Raw genomic sequence first — 20,267 nt, 5'->3', positions numbered from 1 at the left:
GGGACAAACTGTCGGCCAGTGGCTGAGAGCCTGAGCTGCTGTTTGTTAAAGATAAGTGGAAAAGCCAGAGGGGGAGAGAGAAAGAGGGAGACAGACAGACACAGAGAAGGAGCCCTGCTTAAATTTTTTTTTTTTTTTTGACTGCAGGACATCCAGCTGAAAAACACTCACTACCTCAAAGCCTCATCCGCCCCAGTCTCCCCTCAATGCAAGGATCCCGACAGATCATGCTCCCCTCTTTAAACAGTTCACCGAGCCTCTCTCCTCGCGTTTATGTGACCCACACCCCTCCCTGCCTGCTATCAAAGCTCTGTTGGCTGTGCACTGGCTGCTTTGATATTGTATAGTGTTTCTGGCAGTCTCCCTCTCTCTTTCTTTTTCTCACTCTCTCTCTCTGTCTCTTTCTCCTTTCCCACAATATTGTAAAAGAGCACGGAGTGCCAACAGGGACCTGCTCACTGTCAAAGAGAAAAGACAGGGAGGCCTTAGAGGGAGTGAGGGAGGGACTAGGTGAGGGAGGGAGGGGTTGAAGGAGGAAGAAAAGGTGGCAAGAGTGAGATAGTGACTGTTATCCTTTTATCATTATTGCTGTAATAGTTGTCAAGTTTTTATAGCAATTTATCAATATGATTCCTGTATAAGACCTGCCTATTGTATTAGAATGCTTTCAAAACCCTCACTGGCTTTTTTTTAGATTCACATTTGTAAAAGTAAAAAAAAACACAACAACAACAAAAAACAAAACAATCAAATAACAGGTGTGATCTTATTAATTTTGCACACTATATCTTACATTATACATTCATATACTGTGCTGGTGGTCCCAATTCAGAACTAAGCTGATGAGCCAATTTAAGTCTTACAACAGTTTTTATGATATGCATGAATGTTTTAACAGGAAGAGTCCTGTGACTAAAATTAACAGAACACAATGACCTGATCATTTCACAAGATAAGACTCACCACAGAGTACATTAAATGAGTTTTGCATTTGGGAAATGTGCTTAATTGCCTTCTCTCCAAGAGTTGGTACCGCTCTCATGGGTCTGGGTGTTAAGTGTATAGCTAGCGCTGGGAAGTGATTGCCTTAGCATTAAGACTGGTAGAGGGGAAAAGTGATCAACCACCACTTTAAAGGAGCTATTTGTTGGTTTTGCTATCGCTACTTCGGCAACATTAGCTTTGACAGCTGTTTACTTACCAGTCTAGAGGAAATGTTGTGAGTTCAGCATCAAACTCCATTCCTTTACTCACCAAGAGATGTCTCCGTGGATGGAAAGCATGTTTTGCTCTGTTTCTATCACATAATTTCTTTAACTGAAGTCAGCAGGCTAACTAGTTAGGTCCCAGCCTGGTGCGTCCCTCTTGTCACTTTCTGATAGCGACTCACAGCAGCATCCAGACTACCCTGAAGAAGTAGTGCTGCTCAGACAGCATATTGTAACCCCTAATTGTAAATGCAACAATGGCTGGAGCTCGAGATTCAATGTGCTAATGCTAAGCAAATGTAATTGCTTCTTGGCTCTACCTCTATAGGTGTGGATAAGCTTGTTTCCCAAAATGTTGAACTATTTCTTTAAGTTCATAATCTACAAGCATTTTCATGATGTGCAAGCTGTAGAAAAATGTAACTTGCAGGCTCTGACAACTGAAACTGATATGACACAGTCAGCTGATCATTTCACAAGAGGAGAATCACTGCTGTGTTGGTCTTGTTCAACTGTACAAACACACAGTCCAATTGCTATAATAAAAAGGTCTTAGAGTGTGCTTTCTCTTTATCTAACAAATCACTGTTAGCCAAGTACACAGCCAAGAGTTTTACTTGAGTCTTTTGACTACATTAGAGAGTTTAACTGGCAATGAGAATCCTGCAACTAGCATGTTTTGTACATTAATTGCTCTTTAATTGCTCTTTGCTTTGAGACAAAAGGCAGAAAAATAGATTCATTTGCCTCTTAGCTTATCAAATATGGGTAGTTGAAGCATTTTATCCGAAACAGACCCCGACACTACTGGTGTCAAGTAGCAGTGGTGGTAATGCATATAACGCATGCCAAGTTCTACACCAGACAAGTCCACTGACTTGACTTGAACTAAATGAGAACAGAATGGAGGGACCGAATGAGCGTCCAAAGAAGAGAGTAAACGAGTTTGTGTGTACGATTGTGTGTCTGCATGCTGGCCCATGGTGTGTCATGGCCATTACCATGGAAGTCTGGAGCCCAGGGCCTGGGCTTTTTTTAAGCTTGACCTGACTGTCGCAGTCAGTCCACACACACACACACACACACACATACACACACACACATACCCACATACACACTCCACCCCTGCACTCCACCAAAGGACCTCGAGGCTGCACACACACACAAGTCACCTTCAAGCGTCCACATTCGCAACCTCACTTTGCTTTTGTGTGTCTGCGTGTCATGTGTGTGTTTGTGTGTGTCTGAGTCTGATTGTTCACCATCCTCAGAGAGCGAGGGTGAGCGTGACTTCATGATCGCTGGCTGCTGATGAATCATACCAAACTTACTCTGTGTTTGCCTGATGCAAATGTCTGTTTGCTTTGTTGGTTAGCCTACTTTGGAGGACGGAGGCTGTGTGTGTGTCTGGATGTATGTCGTCTTGAATTATTCACTCACAATATTTGATTTTCTTGCGCCATACATCACAAGTGTCCTTTCTTAGCTTTTACCTCCTAGTTACTGTTTTTCAGTAAAACAGTGTAGTGGTCTTACAGCATTAAGCAGTGGCCCCATTGATGTGCTTTGTGCTATCATTTTTCAATTTGAAAGTTCTGGGGCTCAGTTCCTCTAAATATACTATATATTATGTGCTTATTATCTGCTTAGTTGGTTTGCCAATAGACAGAAGGGATAATGTTTACTTCTCTGGCAGAACAGGCTCCAAACTCAAAGTTACAATATTAAGTGTGCAAAGCAAAGATCTCGATGTCTTTTACTATAAAACTATAAATTACATTTTTTTATACCATACATTGCAGTTATGCCTGATTTTGTACCTTGTCCAATATATATTATAACAGCACTGCCACTAACGACTGTTTTCATTATCAGTTATCATTTATGTTCATAGGAAATGTGATCTGATCACAATTATGTCTCCTACAAAAGGTATTTGCTATTGCAAAATAGTTGTACTTGAATGTAATTTCTAGGAGGCAGGGTTGGTGTATTCTTGTATGTCTGAGTGCAGGCGTGTTTTTATGTGTGTGTCCATGTGTGTGCGACTGTGTGAGTTGCCAGGCAGCCGAGAGCAGCAGCCGGGACCGAGGGGTCAGGAGCAGTCCTCTGGGACGCCCTGACCCCTGACCTCTATTCCATAACTCTTTGCTGCTCTGGATGACATAAAAGGAAGACACAGTCAGACCTTATAGGATGTGATTGGTCCTGCTCCGCTCTCTTAAAGCCCTGTGGAACCCTGATATTTGTCGTCAAGGGGAAAGCAGGAAATACAGATGGTGGGGGAGAACGATTTCATGGCCTGAAAATGGAGAACATCACAAGGCTTCCCACAACCGGTGTTGACATATATGTAGCAGAAGTTATTATTTTCCAGCCTCTGAGAGAGTTCTCATTTTCTCCTTCTCTCTGTTGGTCTTCCTCTCCTCTTCCATCCATCCCAGCGTATGTGTAGGAGGGATAAAGGTCGTCCTTTTGTCATCAAAACTCCAGATTAGTTTTGCCTCGGTGCATCTGACTCTCTGCTTTATCACTGTGGCCAGAGGAGCCACAAGGTTCAGCTCACCCCTCTGCAAAGTAATAACTCCTACCAGCTACTATTCCATTCTTCGCTGCTATCTCCTACACTACTATTACTACTACATTCTGGGGTGGAGGGGGTGGGGGGGGGATTATTTTCATGGCACTGGCTTTATTGGGCTGTATAGTGAAGACTGACAGGAAAGCGAGGAGCAGGAGGATGTGACATGCAACATATGTCATGAGCTGCGATCAAACTGACAAAGTTCTAATAGTTGCTTCAGTCCGCTGAGGCCCAGAGCAGAGCATAAATGCGCTGCTGACAGCATGTCATAAGCCTATCTTGGTTTTATTTTAATATTTCTGCACTGATGTGGTTTTGGGGGTTCTGTAACTTGATGACTTGGGGATTTCGTTGAAAGTCAGTTTGGCTAATATTGCAGCAGACTCTAGTACAAGACAGTGAAATGAAGTACATTATTGAAATGTTTCTTCTGGCGTCGGAACACAAAACGCCTGCGAGTCAGACAGAAGAAGCTGCCAACAGGGAATGGAGATCTTCTGAGGATTACGTAAATGTGGCATGTGATTTAGACAAGTATCTGCGAGAGCATGAATACAGTGTAAGATGATTACGCTGTCAATTAGAGCATATGAATTAGCCTACACCCTCTCCACTCTCAGAGGAGTTTGTTAACCTTTCTCCCATCCATGTAAACACTGGTGGCCTCTGCCTCCAGATACAAAGGCTTGAGAGGGTCGAAGCTAGACAAAGGTTAGTGAGCAGGGTTACATCAAGGTCAATGATATTCTTCAAAAGGAGCACATTTTCAATTTTTTTTCTTCATCATATTTAAAAGCTAAGAACATCAAAGTCCTCATCTCAGTTCAGAGAAATTTAATGATTAATTGCCAAAGAAGTATTTTTGAAAACCTGTAATCTGTTATTGGCTCATGTTAATTGGTGCACTAGCCATTTAATCTAAAATAGCACTGTGTCCTATAACTTCATTTTTGTAGACTTGACAACAACAACAACAGAGCATATTGACTTTAGAAATGTTTTTGCTTGTAATGGCACACCATTGTTGGCTGAGGTTCGATATGGCTGGAACCAAGCAGAAGTCTGAGGGCGAGGACCTTTAGGTTTGTCAATATCCTGTCAGAGAATGGCAATAACCAAGTCCAGGCAAAAGCTAACTAGATTTAGCTTTAGAGTTATCTTTCTGGGTTACTGTGAATGAAAGATTAGTTGTTTCAATTAATTGTGTATTCTGTACGCATTCAATCTCTACCAAGATAGTTTTTAAAAAATTAAACATGAGAGGAACAGTAGCTTGACAAATCTACTTACTAGCTTTTTTCAGAGCTTTCACCTTTATCTTTATCAGTAGATAGAATTGCCTAAAATGTTAAGTTGTTACATGAAGCTTGTGGTTTATGGCGAAACAGTAGGACTTAAAGGAAAAGTTCCAGATTTTCGAAATATGCTACTTTGCTGTCTTGTCAAGAGGTAGATTAGATTAATAACTCACTCATGTCTGTGTGTTAAATATGAAGCACCACCAACAGTTGGTCAACTTGGCACAGAGACTAGAAACAGATAGAAACAGCAGGCCTGGCTTTGTCCAGAGTTATCACAGTACCCCTACCAGTACCTCTAAAGCTCACCAATGGAAATGTTAAATCTTGTTTGTTTAATCTGTACAAACACTGAAGTGTAAAAATGACAAGTTACAATTTTATATGGGGTTATGCACCAGACTGTTTCTTAGCCAGGCACAGTCACTCCCCGGAGTTACTGTGAGGTTGCCAGGCAACCAGTGGAGACTGCGCTAAGCTAACTGACTGCTGACGGTTACCTGATACAGTATATACCATACAGACATGAGAGTGTGCATTTCCAAAAATGTCAAACTATTCCTTTCATCATCTCCGTGACCACTGAGCAAACTCCTATCTGCTGATAAAGACCATGTGATATGGTTGAAAGCTTTAATAAAATGTAGTAAGTGGACAATAAGTTCCCAAAGTTAGTTGTTGTTTCGTACAACCAAAATACAATAACACCATCATTTAAAAGTCTTCAGTGATTAATTGGTTTTTAAAACTGTGGAAAATTATTTTCTGTTGATCAGTTTCCATCAGTAAGTCCACTGATAACTTAAGATCTGCTCTCATTTACATATAACGTCACTGAATAGGCGGCTGTATCACTTGTGGAGTCTGAAGAAGTTTGAATGTTCACCACAGTTGCCACAGTAATTTTCAGCCTTTGTTTCCTGTCAGAGTCTCATGGAAGCTACATTCATGGCAACATAATAATAGGAACAGTCTACGCTTAAGCATACCACCAATCACCCAGTGTTCAAGAATGGTGTTGCAAATGGAGAAAGCCATTTACCCTAATTGAATGGTGTCTTTGAAAATCCATGTTATCAGGAGTGCAGAGTGCAAACAGAAACAGTGTGGTGCCGGGGTTACAGTGAGAACAGAGACACACCGTACAGATTACAGCTGGTATGCACAGATACTTAGATGGAGAGTGTGCTAATAGACAGATAGTCAGTGTACTTAGTGTAGCCTGATGCAAACACACACACACACACACAAATAAAAGAAAAAAAAAAAACACATGCACACACTCAGCCAAATGTGGACATGCCAAACAGAGACGAACACAAATGAAAACAAAGCATGCAAACACAAAAGAGATCCAGAGAATGAAGAAGACAGAGAGAATAGCACAGTCCCATCTGTCAAACAAATGTGAGGATGCTTCTCACACACACACTCAAACACCCCCCCCCAAACACACACAAACACACACACACACACCAGGCATCATTTAGTCTGAACTTGAGCGATATCTGCCTTTGTCCTTTAGCAGTTGGTCCTGAGGGGCCGCTGTAGAAGTTGCATGAAAGTTTGTTTAGAGCTGAGCAAGTGTGTTAAGCTTTATGAGAGCCCATGGGAGACATGGTGGCACACACACACACACACATTCATCTACTCACACACACACACACACACACACACTCAGGCACGAGGCTTGGGCGGCAGCTCGCGCTGGCCCCAACCAACAGTGAGGAGTTTGTTGTCATAGCAACAGTAAAATGAGATGACTTTACTGTCAGCCGTAATGTTTCATGGCCCCCTTGCCGCTATGGCAACATAACAAGGAGGAGGAAGAGGAGATGGAGAGAAAGAGAGCAACAGAGCCATCTCTGCATTCCAGTGGACTCCTACTAGGAACAATGTCACTACGATGCCCTTACTTCTTACCCAAGACAAACACACACACCGTGACAAGCCTGTCAAACACATGCAAAAACACACACACAAACACACACACACGCACCTTGAAAAGCCTGTCAAACACCCTTTCCACCTCGCCCATCCCTTTGATTGTGCGCGCACTATTTTCAGCTACAGCGTTATCGTCACAGGGGCAATTTGAATTCATTACGCTCAATGTCAATATTGGCGCAACAACGCTGTACCTCAGACAGGTACAGCTTGTTGAATGAGCGCGTGTGCTGTCAGAGAGTGTGAGGAGTGAAAAGAGGGAAGAGAAGAAGTGGAGAGGAGATCAAAGACATTCAGCTCCGCTGAGCGTTTCCCTGCGCTGTGGAGAGAGTCGGATGGAGCAGCGGGGTGACTATAGGCTGGCCGACTATACGTGGAGCAACAGCGCAGCAGCTATACATCACAATGCTATATTTAGCTCAGTCCTTCCACTACAGCCTATCAACACTGTTAAGCAGAGTTATCTGCGCTGGTAAAAAAAAAGTGAAAAAAAGAGGAGACGGGGAGATAGGTGGAAGAGCGACAGACACAGAGGAGGGGAGAAAAAAGGAAAAAACACCAGAATGAGAGAGGAGCCGAGTTGTTTTTCCCTGTTGCCATGGTGACACGGCGGCCAGAGCTGTAGCGAACTGACAGTTGTCACGGCACAGCGGGTTGCCATGGGTGACAGCTGTCAGTCAATCACGCAGAGTGAGGGGACAGATCGGCCGATGATCACCTTGGATTAGAGAGCGATCGCACCACACAGGGGCCAGACAGAATATATCTGGACTTAATACATGTCCTAATGGCACTGCTCTGGTGTGTGTGTGCGCGCGCGTGCACGCTCTCATATGTGTGTGTCTGTACATCCATGTGTGCATGCTTTTAGTTTTGTAACCTTTTCGTGCCCCTGTCTGTTTATGTTTGTGCATCTGCGCTTTTTTGCCAGAATTTGTGTGCATGCAAATTTAGGTTGGCGCCTTCACTTGCATGTGTCTCTGTGCGCGCGCGCGCGTGTGTGTGTGTGTGAGGGAGAGAGAGCACGTGTGCATCCCAGCGACGGTGTGTGTGTATGTGTGTCCAGACTCTGAAACATGTTCACAGGGTGAGTGGAGCAGATTACATTTTGCTGTAGCTGCTGCCTGGGTCCTTCCCACAGCTGTCTGCGCTAGAGGACAATCAAAGGCCTGGATGTGAGACTCCTGATTGTGGTGTGATACTCAGGGCCGTTCCCCTTCAATTACCACACTGCATCTAACGAGCACAGCACTGTTCTTATGTTAGGAGAATAATAGTTTGATTAGGCTGCAGATGGATTTGAATTCACACTCTTAATTTGTTTCGTTCCTTTCTTTGCAAATGTCCTGATCATCTCTGGTCACAGATACCCTGCTGTGGAACTGAGTCCAGCAGTTTATTTTTTACTCCTTCATAACTTCCAACTTAGACAATTTAAATTTCTCCTGCTGTCGAGATGTTAAAGCACCATAATCACTTCTGTGTCCCTGTTACTATTAGACCTCTAACAGCATTCATATGTTATGACAGCAACCCCATGTAATGTCAATACTTTGCTGGTATGCTAGTAATTAGAGGGTAGTTGTACAAGGCAAGATTTCCTCAACCAATGAAGCACTAAATTTGCCATCCCAGTCAGACATAGACAGAAAGCCCCAGAGAAAAATGATGATGTATACTTTTCCCCTTAGATCTAACGCAGCCTAATTCAGAATGTGGTCAAAATCTTGCTGCGTGCCTCCCTTTGGCCTTTAACAAAAATGAAGGCTTTATGTGAGAAGCCAACTGAATTTCACAAGCTGACCTTGTTTCTTCTCTCTCTTCCCCTTTTCTCTTTCTCTGCTCCTCTCTTTCAATGCTCTCCTCCCCCTCTCTCTGTCTCCTCTCCTCTCTCCTCTCTCTGCTGTCTCCCTCTCCAGGAGTGAGCCCTGGGCTGGATGGGACCCACCATGCCCCCCAGTAAGAAGGCCCAGAGCCCCAGTAGTGGAGCCAGTGCCTCGCAGGGCATGAGCCCGCCATACCGGCAGGGGGACGCCGCCACAGCAGCATCTGAGGCCGAGGCGGCTGACCTCTCCCTGTCTCTGTCTGCCTCCTTCTCCAAGGCTGAGGACGAGGAGCTCACCAGCCTCTCCTGGCTCCACGAGAGCACGGACCTCCTCAACAGCTTCAGCCACTCGGGGCTGCGTAGCGTCTCCCCTCTGCAGGACCCTGATGGCCAGCACCCCCGCTCGCCCTCCTCCTCGTCTCCCTCCCCAGACGACCCCCTGCTCGGCGATGCACACTCGGCGTATGACTTGGCGGCGGGGGCTAACCGAAAACCGCCGTATTCCTTCAGCTGCCTGATCTTCATGGCCATTGAGGATGCGCCAAACAAACGGCTGCCTGTTAAGGATATCTACGGCTGGATCCTGGAGCACTTCCCATACTTTGCAAATGCCCCCACAGGATGGAAGAACTCAGTACGCCACAATCTGTCGCTCAACAAGTGCTTCAAGAAGGTGGATAAAGACAGGAGCCAGGTAAAGACATCAGCAGTTGTAAACTACTTGCATGACTGCGCTTGCTAAAGGAGCATTAAACACTGATGCATTTAGAACTATGGCTTGTTTTGTTGAATGAAAAACAAGGGTTGTAGAGGGTTGCTTATCTTCTATAAACTAAGACTGCAACCTTCCTTTGCCTAATTGTCCTCAGAGAATCAAGGGCAGAATGCTGTTAGCACCCTTTATATTTCTGGATTTTGCCAGCTACAATCAATTAATGCTGATTTTGTGATTTTGTATTGTTTTTAGCGATAGAGATAGTAAGCAAATAGTCTTTTTTGCCATCAGACAGAGTGGGGAGTATGTCTTCAGCAAAACCATCTAGCATTAGCTAACTATTCTTGATGTGCTAGCCACATTAGCAGCTATGCACTGACCAATAATCAAAGTTAGCAGACTGGAAACTATAGTTCAAATGTCTCAGTTATACGTATACTAAACTTTAAATCTCAGAACGTATCCAGGAAGTCTTGAAAATTCGGGGACAAACAGTATCTTGTTTTGTTAATATGTGAAACCAGTTAACATTAGCCAGCGTTAGCTCAGCAGCAAAAAGGAGACTAAAGCAGTCATCATTAAATTGAAATGATTTTTGTGAATGTAGTATACATATCACCTTATGTATGAGTTTACTGATACAAGAAGAAACTGATTTGGCTTTATGGTAGAGATGAATGACATGCACAAAAGATTATATTGTGATGGTGAGTCAAAATTTTAGTGGGAATTTTTGAATTTCATTTTCACTGAATATAAAAAATGATGATGGTGTGATAAATGCTGGGGTACTAAAAAGCATGTTCCCTTACATCTGGAGAGTATGGTGTGTAGGCTGGGGGCATCTCTTTAACATCACAATGCTTCATTTCTAATCATATGTTGCTTGTACATTTTCTCTTTATGAAAGAATTGCAGCTCCTGTGATTTGGATATTGCACTTCGCCATTTTTTGATTTAAAATAATAGTTTGATTAATTTTTCAGCCCTAGTTTATGGGTGCACAGTTTTTACAATATCGTTCATGTCCTCCTTTGATGGAACAGTGAGCCTCAAGAAAAGCAACTAACTGGACCATTGACCCCCTCCCAGACAATCCTGGCTCACAAAGCGACTCAGCCATTGGAAATTCCCAGCCCTACTTCAAACCAATGCAGGGTTTTTTTTAAAATCAGTCCTCATCAGTCATATGCTGAATTCCTACAGGTAAAATAATACTGCAGCCACATGCTAAATACAGGCCCATTATTCACTCTATCATGTGTGGTTATAACTTATTTCACAGCCAGACAGTTATCAGCAGTTTGCAGGCATATCCAACTTGAAGTCAAACATATTCTGTATTTTGTCTACAGCTGTACCAGATTCGGCCTTATCAATAGTTGATGATCTCTGCTTTCATAGTTCTCTTTCACTCTGACATTCTGCGCTTCTCCAGTGGGAACAGCATTTCGCTTTTGATTTAAGTCTTGATACAGTCTTTTATACCGGCTTTCCCATCCAGATTTTACTCTATTAAAGACTCTGGGTAAACGGGGAATGAATCCCTCACTCAATTAGTGCTAAATTAATACTGGAGGATTTAATAACACAGATGCCAGCAGACTTTAGATTTCATCTTGCCCGAGGGTGTTGGGGGTGGGGGACAAACAGCGAGGATCAATGCTAGCTTTGCGTGTTTAGCTGATTGAGATTGTGCTAGAGGATATGGGAGCTCTTTATGCTTTCCTTGACCAGCGTGTGAACCTGAACTCTTCCTTTTGAGTGAGGTCTGTGCGTGTGTGTAAAAACAAAATGGATGAAGGATGAGGAGGACATGGTGTGTGTGTGTGTGTGTGTGCACTCATGTGTGTGTGTGTGCACACGCCCTCACGCTATGCTGTCATCTGGCCCTTGACTACAACGGCACAGAGTTTCTCTTGTATACATATCTCCATAGTAACTAGGTTGCAGTTGACATAAAAGTATGCTGTTGCTGTAGCAACGGGAAAACTGATTTGGCTTTACCGACTTAGGTGTGTGTGTTAGTGCATGTGTGTGTGTGTCTCTCTCTCTCTCTCTGTGAGTGTGTGTGTGTGTTATGCACATGTGTGTATGAGCTTCAGATGGGCACTGAGGTGCTGAGTGGGGGAGAATGAGTGTATGTCCTCATCTTGTGTTATATGCACATATGCACTTGTGGCATACACACACACGTGTGTGTGTGTGTGTGTATGCCACACGTGTGTGTATGTATGTGTGTGTGTGTGTGGAGCAGCATGTGTAGAGGTGATTTTGGCAAGGACAGGCTGTCTTGTCTTCCTGTCACTGCACACCGTTTAAGACAGCACGCTAATTAACCCTTCAAACCTATTCCCCTCTCCCGCACGCACTCACACACACTTCCAAACACACACAGGGCATGTCTGACACACAAACAAACAAGCACACACACATACGCACACTTACAAGCACGCATGAATGCTTTAAAGGACTCACACATACACACACGAGCGCTGTGTCAGTGCAGAAATGAGGGCACATCTCTGCAGACTCCTACTCTACCTGCCAAGTGCTGTGCTTTATCTGAAGCTGCAATTACAGAATCTCTGTAATTTTAGTCAGACTCCACCATTCAAAGCTTTTCACTGAGAATATCTGCATGTGAATACTCCTTTTTTCTCCCTGCTTTGCTTTTTCTTTACCTGTTTATGTCTTTTTGAATTGAGCATGCAATTAAAGGGTCTCAGATATTTTTCTTTATGTTGCATTATGTTTTACTCATTGTTCGCTGAGAGAAAGAAGAAAGACGGGGGATTTGGTTAAGGGGAGGTCAAGTTATCGTCGTGAGGGATAGACAGAGAGATATAGGAACACAGAGGGAGGGGAAAAAGGGAGAAGCGGGGAGACATGGCTTACTGTGAACGCACCAAATCATATTTCCATCAATTTACAGAGGTGGAGATTAATATGACAGTGGCCTATTTGTTCCAGTGACTGTATTTCTGGGTCATATCCAGGCAGATGACAAGATGGGGATTAGTTTAGAATAAGCTTGCTGCTCCATGTGTATGTGTATGTGTGTGTGTGTGTGTGTGTATGCGTATGTGTGTGTGTGCGTGTGTGCCCGCGTGTCAGTCTTGCATGTGGGAGTGCAAACTTGTGAGAGAGAGCGTGAGAGAGTGTGAGTCCCACGGTTGCCATGGCTTTGTTTACAAACAGGATTCTTGACTGTGCTGAATGACATGCCTTAATGACAAGTGTTGTTGCCCTCAGACTTCTGGATCAGTGCTGAAGATCAGTGTTGTAACAGCAACAACACACACACACACATGAACACACACACTCATAGCGATATATCTCTCAAAGCCTCTTATGAAATCACAGCAGAGAGAACAGGCAGTTTTGTAATCTAAGACTCCCTATGAAGTCTCTCGGTGTTGCACTTAAGTGTGTCACCTCTAACTTAACCTTGCCCTGTTCAGATGAGAGGCGTCCTTGATTCCTTTGCGTTTTAACTTGGCCCACTATGAGCTGTGGCGCCTGGGGCGAGCTAAGATTGTCTGCTTGCGGTGGTTCGTTGACGTTAGTTCATGGGCAGGTTGTTTCAGGCACAAACATTTACCCTGCTGTATGCAAAAAAAGAAAAGATTTTATGTATTTTTTCTAAAATTACAAAAAGATTAATGAGAAGTATTGACATGGAAGAACACTCTCATGTTATCAACAAAAAGACCAATCTTAAACTGCAGGTTTCTCCAGTAGCTTTTTTTTTTTTTTTTTTTTTTTTTAACAAAACTCGCAGTGCATTAGCTGTGTCTTACCAAAGGCATGCATCATTTATGAGTGAAAAAAAAACTATTAAAACATTAGTAATAGTCAGCCACAATGAGCATCTCTGCATTGGTAAGTTTTTTTTAAACTAATTTTTTAATGGTCAATGACTCGGTGTGTAAATTTACTCAAAGTGACAAACCTACAGAGTGTGTTACCACCGCATTCTGCATTTCCCCTCAGCTCTAGCGAGCATTTTAGCATCTTTAAGCTTGATGTTTCGGTTCTGTCTCACTGCTCTCATCAACTCTATTTTCAGGGACTTTTTTTTTAGAGAAGGGACTAGGATAACCACCTGTCTGCTATCCACTCACAGATCAGCAGATAAAAAGTTAGCAACTGGTCAGTGAACACAGTACTGAATTGAAAGTGACCAAAATAGACCTAACTGGAGGGAAACACAACTCCAAATAAATGCTAATGTTGCTTTGTATTTGCTAGATAGTTGTTTGTTAACATGTTAGCCATATCAACTTTGTAAGATGATAAAATGTTAATGTGTTTGCAGCTTCTTCTGCTGCTTTAATAAGCTGTTAAGATACAGTACATGGCTAGTGCTGTTTTTTAATCTTTTCTTATCTTGTTTAAAACTTGTGTGTTTGTGTGGAATATATTTGTTCCTGTCACTGTGAGTCATGAATATAAAGACAAGCCGTGACATACCGTATGCAGCCTAAGGGGAGCGTTTTAAAGATCTGTAAAACTGGTACCTGGTGGTGCTCTTTCAAGGTTGTAAATATGATAAGCCAAGAACCAAAACCCAAATGACCTCACTGAAATTAATTGCTAAGTGGCAGCATATCATGATGCTTTGGGGGTTGCTCACATTGGACTAGGCCCAGTTCATGCTTCTTGTGTAATCTGTGTTTTTACATTTAAGACTTTTGCTTTTGAATCACAGATAGAAGCCATTGTTTGGTTAAAAAGGAATAGACTTGCACCTTTTGTAATCAGTAAAAAAAAATACTGTACACCAGATGGGACATGTTTCAGCAGTAAGTGTTGGAAAAAAAATCTGCCAAGTGTTTTTCTTTTTTTAATTTGCCATGTATTATTCTTTGAGGAAAACAGAACCTTATCTGTGACTTGAAGCATGCAAAAAAAACTGGGGCAAGCTTTGGGCTAAATTAAAACCACATGGAAAACAGGTTTTTGGAAGAAAAGTCAATTCATAACACCTGTAGGAGAAATTTACACATATTAGCCTGCTGAGTTTTTCTATGCGTAGCCTGTTGCCCGAGCAACATGCAACTTTTTTACCCAACAAGCCCTCTTTGTCCTTGAGCCTCTTTGTTGTTTAATGGCCTTCAATGAGAACAGAACTAACATGTGTCAAGCAACTTTATCAGGAGAAATGTCCCTCCTCTTCTTCTTCTCCCCTCCCTCTGCCTCTCCTCTCTTCCAAAGCTCTGTGTTCCTCTCACTGTTAGAGCATCCTCTGCTATAATTCTTGCATCTCTGTGTGCGTATTAAGGGTTCTACTTTATTTCTCAACAACAGACCTCATGTTATTTTTCTTCATCTGTATTAAATATATTGAATATTGTTCAGACATGTATCTAGTCCACACTGCACTAGTCGTACAGTATACTATATTATTAATCCTGTTTATGTGTATATATTCAGTAAGTAATGATGGATACTTGTATCACAGTGGGTTAATCAGGCTTAAACACAGCTAGGGTTAATGCTTTTACACTGAATGTGGATGTCTATCATGAAATTATATGCAGTCACACTGCTTTAGATTGGTAGTATAGGTTAAGTCATATTGCACATAAAAATGTAATGGACAGGAAAGCCTCTTACGCTAATGCCTCGCATGTTTCTCTGTGTGGAGAGAGGCAGCTCTGTGCTCTCTGTGCATCTACATCTTTTTTAATCTCATCCGATTACTGAGTGGAAAACAAAATTTACTTTCTCCTCTCATAATAGCCAATATGAACTGCTGAAGTATGTCTCTACAGTATCTGCCATTATGAAAGATAATTAATCAGTTTAAAACTGTAGATTCACTGATGGACATAGACAATATGTAGCTGCATTATAACAGCTGTTATAATGAAGCAGTGGATTGAGGAGTTAAAGAATTTTTTTTTTTATTGTAACAGGCAGTAGGGATAGCAGTGTTGGTCAGTTGGTGGGTCCACCACTTTCATCCAGACTGAAATATGTAAAATAACTATTTGATGAATTGCTGTGACATTTGGTACAGACATTCATGACTCCCAGAGGATGAATCCTACTGACTCTGTGATCTGCTTACTTTTCCTCTATTGCCACCACCTTTTTTGTGAAAAGTCTCAACAACTAATTGATGGATGTGGTGCAGAAATTCCTATTCTCCGTAGGATGAATTGCAATAACTTTGGCACTTTTCATCTGGCTCCATCAGGTAACAATGAAAAAAATGTGGAATATTTCCAGACATATTCTTTAAATATAAATAAAATGTATTAAATTTACAAAGTAGATAGGTAAAGTTTAGTATTACCAATATAAACTCTTAGTTTTGCCTTCTGTGTATAGTCCAGATTTTTAGTCATGATATACTGCAGCTGTGGTGTTCTGTATGATAAGCAGGGATCCTTTTCAGCATTAATGGTTAATGTATATGTGAGAAGATAATATTTCAGTCAGGAATCCAGTAGCAGTAATGTAGTGCTACTAGCGGGGTCAGTGGCAGCAGGACTTAATATCTCCTATTTCCAAGGGAGACCAGCCCCCACGGCTTATATAACACAGGAAACAGATGTTGGCAACACACAATCATTTCTCCCTCCCTGTCTCTTTCTCTCTCTCCTTGCATTTGTGTCCTCTTTCTTCTCCTTTTGTCCTTTACTCACACTATGACATGTCCCAAGCAAGTCGCAGTATGTATGCTTTCTCCATCATGAAAATACCTGCCCAGAATTCCACAGTCGGCAGATAAAAACTGCTGCTTTTTGAATCAAAACTACTACAAACCAGTGTAGTGACACAGATACATATAATTAAATCCATTTCTTTTAAGGGTAATATTGCTTCAATTTGCAATTTCCAGTCTAATGCAATGCCCCGTCACTGTTGGTTTCACACTCAGAGATATCTCTCAAAGAGGTTAATGTTTCGAGTTGTGGATTATTTGTTGTGTAATCCCTCTCTTCAGCTACAAACACCGCGGTGATGTGAATATTTTCCAGCATATAGATGCAACAGAAATAAACACATCATCCAGAAAGTAGTGCTTATCTCAAGGTAGTGAGGGGAAGATCACAAACACTCACTTCACTTGCATTGCTGCTTTAAAATCCACCCTTATGGAAGTTCTCTATTTTTAAAATCTGTGTCATACTCTATCAAACTTGAACCCCCTTTAAGAAAACCTAAAAACTCATCTCTGACCTCAAGTACTTTGTGATAATCGATTTTGAGACATGCTGCCTTTTTCTCAACTTTGCGAATTTGTCAGAAAATGAAAAGTCCATTTCACCTCCTCTTGCTTCCAAGCCCAGATGATGCCTGTTGCCAAGGCGACTGCTATAACCCAGGTGACAGACCCTTCCTGTGAGCTGCGCCCTGTGATTGGCCTGTCGACGGGAGTGGGGGGGTGGGGGTGGGGGTGGGGGTCGGAGTGCGGGGGAGGGAGGGTGGTGTCTACAGATTGAGGGTTTTGATTGGCTGGCTGGTTGGCAGAGGCAGGGGCCCCGGCAGACAGAGATTCTGTAGAGAGCATTGATTTAATCGGCTGGCAAGCGGGCAGACAGTAGGCGCACGCACACACACACACACACACACAGTCACACATATACAAACGGACTGGCGGGCTGGAGGTGCAAGGGGAAATTTGGCCCAGTGGGGGTCACCTCTGTGGGAAGCGATTGTATGTGTGTGTAATATCATGCTCTCCAGGAGAGGCGTTGCTGGCAGTAATAGAAGCACTCCCAGGAGCAGACCACGCTGGGTAATATCACACTCCCTAGGGAACTCGCCATACACACACTCACTCATTCACACACACTCACACACACACACACAGGGAGCAAAACACTGCACATATGGCCTGTGTTCAACATGAATGACATACTAATGCAAAGATCCAAACAGGGGGGACACAAATCAACAGTGCACACACATGCTATTAGCTTCTTGCATTCTTACAAGGTCAGATGATATAGTGAGTAGTAGCACAGTTTTTGACTGATTCCCTGGATATCACAGGATCAGGAGACACACTTAGAGAGTACACACACACAGGCTGTGGATGATAATCTTTCATCAGAAATTACACAAGTTGAATTGTCATTTATTATTCCAAGGACTCTATAAAACAGAAAAAAATCAGGTATCAGACATGAATGTGGGGGTTAATTTAATCCAATTTTCTGAAGCCTGCAGCAGGATATGTAATGCAGCATCAGATGTCAATGCATTTTAATATTCTGTCTTCACTGTTTCACTGACAGTAATGTCCCTGGTTTATTAAATAACATTTCAGGTGATTTAATTCAAAAATTTGGTTGGACAGAGCTCTTGCTGTCAGTACAACACATTAAATAACATCTCTTTACTTTGAGCTTATTGTAACATAGTTCAGTGTAATGTATTAGTTCTTAACTGCTTCAAGTTTAGTTTAGTTTGGACTCACTCTAGTAATAAATAGTTTTACTTACTTACTTAGCTATTTAGCAATTTCTTCTGACTTAAAAATACTCTCAAATTAGCTTGGTTAAGCTTTCCGAGGTTAAATGGCAGCAGTACAGAGACAGCTGCGGTGCACTACTTTTTATTAGCCACTGCTTGCAGCTGCTGCTTTCTTCTCAGGTGTTATCACCAAGTGTAGATTTGATGGGGTGTTACTAGGATGCTTTAATTCTTCAGGGGTGCAATGTCCTATTATTTCATATCTATTTTTATGCCAGAAATATATAGATTGTCGTCTGTTGTGTCAGTTGCTGCTGGAAAAGTCGGATTTCATGCTAACAACATTAACTAACTAATAATAGACTTTTGAAGAACAATGGATCAGATGAAGGACAAATCCCTGTCTCTGATTGGCTGTGTCTTGTCATCATGAGATCACTTAAGAGCTTGTCACTCTTACTGTGCTATAAGTGGGATTAAGTTGTTAAATGTTTTACTCCTAAACTGGCTCTTTTCCACATTCTTCTTCTTCATTCAAGTGTATTTCTCAGATGTTTGATGCCTGCCTTCTAAGAGGTGGCAAAATAAATCTGAGTGATCACAGGATGATTATCATGATAGGAAAGCACCTTCCAAGTAGGAAATAGTTCCGGAGAACAGTGGACTCAGGGAGGCCTGTGGATGATCTGTTATTTTTGTAGTATAATTTTTTATCACAAAGAAAATGCCATTCACCTCTGTTTAATCTTAAAGAACGGTTAACTAAAACTTAATTTTGCATGACTAGCAGAAGAAGATATGTTTGTTTATATAATTTGGTGAACTGACCCTTCAAAGAGGTCACAAGCCAAAAATGCTATGAACCACTGATGTAACGGAAACGTTCAAGTGTGCTTTTCTCATCCACTTTAACACAAAATGCTTCGTCAGGTTTGAGAATTTGTCTCTCACATGCACGTCTCTGGCACATCTGACATTTCCCTCTTAATAGATTCCTTGCAGTGTGTGCAGAAATCAGAAGCCTGCAGTCATGACATCTCCCCACCCTGTAGCCTGTACCTGTAACATATCACAGAGCACTACAAAGTGAGCTGAACACCAGGCAGGACGGCTTTAATTTTATATTTACTTCTCTTCCTCTCTCCCTTTACCCTCTTCCTGCCATTCTCGGTCTTCGCCGTACACAAACTCCAGATTTTGCCTCGTTCAGATGACAAGGCAGATGAAAGCACGGAGGAGGCTGTGAGAGATAGAGATAGGGAGTGTATTTTCATGGCAACTCGTCTGAGATCCCTCCCCTCTCTATAATCTATAGACTGGTTTTACTCAGATTGGGGGCCGACAGCTTCATTAGGTGAAGGGGAGCTGCTTTGATCTAAAAATACACACCATCATTGCCTCTGGAGTGGAAAAAGTTAAAGAGTTTCCCTGTGTCTTAATCAGAAAGAAGATGATTTTTTTGTAGAGAGAGGCAGAGGATTGGAAAATATTGAGCGAGGTGGCATTGAAGATGCATTAATTCTCATTCCTCCAAGTGTTATCTTCCTTGGGAATACAGGAATGTTTGTGCGGCTGATGTGAGTTTTTTTGTTGTTGTTTTTGAGGGGGGAGGGAGGCAGTAATCTATCAGTGTTTGAACCAGTAGATGCACAGAATGTCATTTTCCTTTTTTATCTCAGTGGGAATGCAGCATTGCTGTGTGTGTACAGGTGGTTTGGTAAATAAGAGTCCAGCACAAGGTCTGGACTTTGAGCCTGTGTTTGGGCTTCTGGACTTGTTGGCTCAGGTCAGTGTGCTGTGCTGTGTTTGTGATGTGCTTTGAGGTGGGCCGATAGCACTTTCAATAACATCTCTCTCATCTCTCTCTCCCTGTGTCCACCCCTCCCTCACTTTCTACCTCTTTCTTTCTGTCTTTCTTTCTTTCAGAGCATAGGTAAAGGCTCTCTGTGGTCCATAGATCCGGAGTATAGGCACAACCTGATCCAGGCACTGAAGAAGACGCCGTACCATCCCTACTCGCCCGGCCTGGCCACCCCCCCCACCTCTCCACCCACCCTGCCTCAGACATTTCACCACAGGTAAGAAGGATTAGCTGTTGGCTGATTGATTGATGAGTTTATGTGACATATGTGATTTACGTAATTTATTGCTTAATCACTTTGCTTAATTTAATTGGATAATTCTTCTTGGTTAATTAATAAACCCATTCCCTGGTAGAGCAGGGTGATAGATATACACACATACATATACACAC

At 42.4% G+C, this 20,267-nt stretch overlaps 1 protein-coding gene across 1 annotated transcript in view; it reads left to right on the top strand.

The window, feature by feature from the left end:
- The window catches only part of ches1 (checkpoint suppressor 1), a 56,940-nt gene that overhangs the window by 16,543 nt on the left and 20,130 nt on the right, over nucleotides 1-20,267 (top strand). The window contains exons 2-3 of the mRNA XM_018694753.2: nucleotides 8,957-9,556; nucleotides 19,940-20,091. Of these exons, the coding sequence (XP_018550269.1) occupies nucleotides 8,975-9,556; nucleotides 19,940-20,091 (734 nt within the window). The 5' untranslated portion in view covers nucleotides 8,957-8,974. The remainder of the gene's footprint in view (nucleotides 1-8,956; nucleotides 9,557-19,939; nucleotides 20,092-20,267) is intronic.

This window comes from Lates calcarifer, linkage group LG7_1, assembly GCF_001640805.2.
Source record: "Lates calcarifer isolate ASB-BC8 linkage group LG7_1, TLL_Latcal_v3, whole genome shotgun sequence".
NCBI lineage: Eukaryota > Metazoa > Chordata > Actinopteri > Centropomidae > Lates > Lates calcarifer.
This window is presented reverse-complemented; position numbering and strand designations above follow the sequence as displayed.